The 5,023-nt window shown below is 34.9% G+C and overlaps 1 protein-coding gene across 1 annotated transcript; it reads right to left on the bottom strand.

Annotated features, from left to right (window-relative positions):
• Positions 1–1,299: 1,299 nt before the first annotated feature.
• Positions 1,300–2,629, bottom strand: LOC131860095 (uncharacterized mitochondrial protein AtMg00810-like). Its single transcript, XM_059214461.1, has 5 exons — positions 2,186–2,629; positions 1,902–2,008; positions 1,667–1,736; positions 1,493–1,576; positions 1,300–1,356 (listed from the first exon to the last, which is right to left on the bottom strand). Exons 1-5 carry the CDS (start codon positions 2,627–2,629, stop codon positions 1,300–1,302), a joined length of 762 nt encoding a protein of 253 aa, XP_059070444.1.
• Positions 2,630–5,023: the final 2,394 nt, after the last annotated feature.

Raw genomic sequence — 5,023 nt, 5'->3', positions numbered from 1 at the left:
TACAGCCACTGGTGATTTTATGCATGCACTTTAAATCTTGCAGTCACAAAACCATCAGGGATTGAAGCGAGAATATTTTACCAGTCTGTACAGATGGAGAATTTTGCAACAATATTCTTCAAGGATGAAATCAACACTATCAGAGAGAATAAAATCAATCTCTGAACAATACAGTTTCAAACAAAAAAGGCCTCATGTACTCTGCAACAAAAAACAGAGTATTGATTCTCAAGAAACCCTTGACTAGGTAAACTACAGCACTTTCATTTTTTTTAACAAATGCTATCACCTTATTCACACTCTTCTCCCTCAATCTCTCTTTTTAAATCTGTTCTGTATAAACTGTTTTATACCCAAAAACAAAAAACAAATCTCCATGAGAAACTCTCGAAGTAGAGTTTTCAGAACCCACGTTAGGGTTAGAAAAAAAACTGTTTTACAATACACAGTTACATCAACTGTTTTTTCTTTTTCTATTTAAATAAACAACACTTCTTCAACTAACAGAAGATAAAACAACAAAAACTCTTTCATTTTTTTCATTTCCGAAAAAAAAATGGAAAGAACAAAAATTTTTTACCATAACTGATTCGAAAAAAAACCACCAGAGAGTAACAAGCTTTCTTCATTTCGTCCTTTAAAGATGTAGATAATACCTGTCATTGAAGACCACAAAAACACTTGTAGAAATGCGGCGGCAGAATCCACATAAAAACTTCATATTATTCCAATGAACAAAGTCAAGAATTCTATCAACCGAAAGCTTGCACTGGACTGGTAAACATATCAAAAACCCATGTGCAAACTCAAGGAAACGATCTGCATTCTCAGCATAAGATACAGTGGTAGCTAGGGTTTGAAGTATGTAGAAATGGAATGCGAACATAACCAAACTTCTCTTTTCCAAGCTTAACCAAGACTAAGCATCTGTAAAAATGAAAAAGGAAACTTATTTGAAATCCATATCACATTGCCCACCACGTGGATCATAATTTCCAAGTGACATAAGCGCTTAGTCAAATAACATACGCATTTACCTTTTACTGCCACGCAACCATTCATAATGCCAGATAGGAGTCAAACTTAACCATGATAAAGATTAGCCACGATGTACACTTTTTGGCATCAAGGTCAAAACGGGGTCAACAAACTCCCCCTTTGTCCTTGATGACAAAAACCATACCAACAATGACCTAAACAGAATAGGCAATCTGGAAAACTGTAATCATCAAATATATATCATAGAAAGATCAAGTGTCAAGCAAAAAAAATGACACAATATGTTGCCCATAAGACCTATTAATAAGAGTATGTCACTGAAGTATTAAGCTTATGTCCAAAAGGAAATGCCATAATCTGAAGATACCAGAACCTATGATGTAATGATACCAAAAGCCAAAAACTGTAGATACCAAAACCTGTTAGATACCAAAATCTGTGATGCAATGATACCAAAAGCCAAAATCTGTAGATACCAAAACCTGTTAGATACCAAAATCTGTGATGCAATGATAACCTGTATAGCACCAAACCCAAAAACTGCGCTGAGTCCCAAAATCTGAGCTGAATACAAAAACTGTAACATGAATACAAAAACTGTAACATCAAAACCTGTATAGCCTTAATCCCAAAACCAAAATCTGGCCAAAATCTGAGCTAAGCAAACAATTGTATAGAGTAACTGTAACATCAAAACCTGTATAGCCTTAATCCCAAAACCAAAATCTGGCCAAAATCTGAGCTGAGCAAACAATTGTATAGAGTACCAGATGACAATTTTCTCCCCCTTTTTGTCTCAAGGACAAAGGAACAGAACAACACATTGCTGCTCAGAAGAGAGCTATGCTCCCCCTTAATATGTGCAGGAACTAAGAATAGAAGACTGAGAGAAGACTCCCAACTGATCGCAAAGCCTCTCAAATGTGTCTTTAGATAAAGCTTTTGTAAATATATCAGCAACTTGGGCTTGTGAAGGAACAAACACTAATTGAAACTCATTAGCCAACACCTGATCTCGTAAAAAATGGAGTTTAATGGCAACATGTTTAGTGCAAGAGTGCATAATAGGATTTTTTGAAAGATCAATTGCACTAGTATTGTCACAATAGATTGAAATGGGCTTAATAGTAGAAATGCCCATATCAGTAATTTGATGAGACATCCATATCAGTTGTGTGCAACATGCAGTGGCTGCTATATATTCTGACTCTGCGGTGGACAGAGTGACACAATCTTGCTTTTTACTGTGCCAAGCAACAAGACAATCACCAAGAAAAAAGGCAGCTCCACTGGTGCTTTTACGATCATCTAGACAACCAGCCCAATCAGAATCAGTGAAGCCAACAAGAGTGAAGTCATTATTACGGGGATACCAAAGACCATAATCTAGTGTGCCTTGAACATATCTAAAGATTCGTTTTACAGCATTCAAATGAGATTGTTTAGGTGCAGATTGAAAGCGAGAGACTAGACATACTGCAAACATTAAATCTGGTCGAGATGTAGTTAAATATAATAGACTTCCTATCATTGACCTGTACTCAGATTGATTTACTGCAGGTGAGTCATCAGATTTGGTCAATTTACAGCCTATTTCCATTGGAGTGCTGACTGGTTTACAATCTGCCATATTAAATTTTCTAATCATCTCTTTGGCATATTTGGTTTGTGACAAGAAGATACCTTGCTAAAGTTGTAACACTTGAAGACCAAGAAAGAAATTCAGTTCCCCAAACATAGACATTTCAAACTCAGATTCCATGATTTTAGAGAACTTTTTGGATAAAGAGTCATTATTACAGCCAAAAATGATATCATCTACATATATCACAACCACTAGGACATCATTACCTTCGAGTTTAACATATAAGTTGCTATCTACAACACCTCTAGTGAATTCATTTGCTCTAAGATGATTATCCAGTCTAGAGTACCAAGCTCTTGGAGCCTGTTTAAGGCCATAGAGTGCTTTCTTTAATCTGTATACACAATCAGATTTGTCTGCAACTTCAAAACCTTTCGGCTATTCCATATAAACTTCTTCATCAAGATAACCATTCAGAAAGGCAGTTTTGACATCCATCTGATAAACTTTAAATTTTTTATAGCAAGAGTATGCAAGAAAAATTCTGATTGATTCTAATCTAGCTACTGGTGCGAATGTTTCTCCAAAATCTATTCCTTCCTGCTGAGCATAACCTTTACAAACAAAACGAGCTTTATTTCTAACAACCTTCCCAGATTCATCAAGCTTATTTCTAAAGATCCATTTGCCTCCTATCACATTCTTATCATCTGGCCTAGGTACTAATTCCCAAGTTTGGTTTTTCTCTATTTGACTGATTTCATCTTTCATTGCATTTAACCAACATTCATCAGATAAAGCATCAGAAACATTTTTGGGTTCGAAATCAGTTACCAAACAAAAATGTTCAGCCAGTTGAGCTTGTTCAGTTGTTTTTGCCCTTCTTCTAGTCAAAATACCTGCATCTATATTGCCAATAACTTGACTTTGAGGATGTCTCTTTGTTATAATTTTTGAGGGTGTATAATGGAGAATACCTGTCTCTGCATTTGAATTCTCTGTATTTTCTTCATCAGAACTTGATGAACATATTTCTTTTTTCTTTTCTGTTTCTGCAGGTTTAGGAACTTGATCAACCTTTGTTAAAGTAATTTCCTCTTCCTCAATATCCTGCAAATCATTACTTAACAAAAATTGTTCATCAAACCTTACATTTATTGTTTCAACAATTTTATTCAGTCTATTATTGAAACATCTATAGGCTTTGCTATGAGTAGAGTATCCAAGAAAGATACCCTCATCAGTTTTAGCCTCAAAATTTCCTAGATTTTCTTCATCTCTTTTTAGATAACATTTGGCACCAAAAATTTTGAAATATTTGATAGAAGCAGCTTTTCCATACCAAAGTTCATAAGGAGTAAAAGTAGATTTTACCCTGATTTGTACATGATTCAAAATGTAAACAGCTGTGTGAACAGCTTCTTTCCAATACCTGTCTGGTAGATTTGCCTCATTAAGCATTGTGCGAGCCATTTCTTTGACTGTTCTATTTTTTCTCTCAACTACTCCATTCTGTTGAGGTGTACGAGTAGCAACATATTGTCTCTTAATACCATTTCTTTCACAGTAATCAATGAATTCTTGTGAAGTGAATTCACCACCCTTGTCTGATCTTAAGCATTTCAATTTTAGATCAGATTCTCGTTCAACCATTTTTCTGAAAATCTTAAATCTATCAAATGCTTCGGATTTGTGTTTAAGGAAAGTGACCCATACCATTCTGGTATAGTCATCAACAAAAAGCATAAAATATTTTTCACCATTTATTGACTGTGTCCTTGTAGGACCACATAAGTCTGTGTGTACAAGCTGTAATGGTCTAGTAGAAGAATGTTCTTTAGATTTGAAAGACACTTTTGTTTTCTTTCCTTTCAAACATGCTTTACAAACTGAATTGAATGGTTTATTCAAAATAGGCAAACCTCTAACATTCTGATTTTTACTGATTCTAATCAGATTGTCAAAATTTATATGTCCTAGGCGTTTATGCCATAACCAATTTTCTTCTATTTGACCCATAAGACAAATGCCTTCATTATTCTCATAGTCAGTGGAATCAAGCAGACTGTAGACATTGCCAATTGTTCTCAAACCAGCAGCAACAGTTTTACCAGATTTATTTTTGATAGTACAATCTTGAGAGCTAAAAAATACACTGTAACCACTATCACAAATTTGACTGACACTCAATAAATTGTGCTTTAACCCTTCAACAAAGTACACATCATGAATAGGAGTATCATCATTTAGCAGTAATGTACCTTTACCTCGTACATAAGCTCCTGAATTATCCCCAAAGCGTACAAAGCCACCATTAAAATCTTCAAGATGCAGAAATTTATTTCTATCTCCTGTCATATGGTGTGAACAGCCACTGTCCAACACCCATAAAGATTTCTTATTTGAGAAAAATGCAGTTTGCACTATCATTGATTGCTC

This window comes from Cryptomeria japonica, chromosome 11, assembly GCF_030272615.1.
Source record: "Cryptomeria japonica chromosome 11, Sugi_1.0, whole genome shotgun sequence".
NCBI classification, from domain to species: domain Eukaryota; kingdom Viridiplantae; phylum Streptophyta; class Pinopsida; order Cupressales; family Cupressaceae; genus Cryptomeria; species Cryptomeria japonica.
This window is presented reverse-complemented; position numbering and strand designations above follow the sequence as displayed.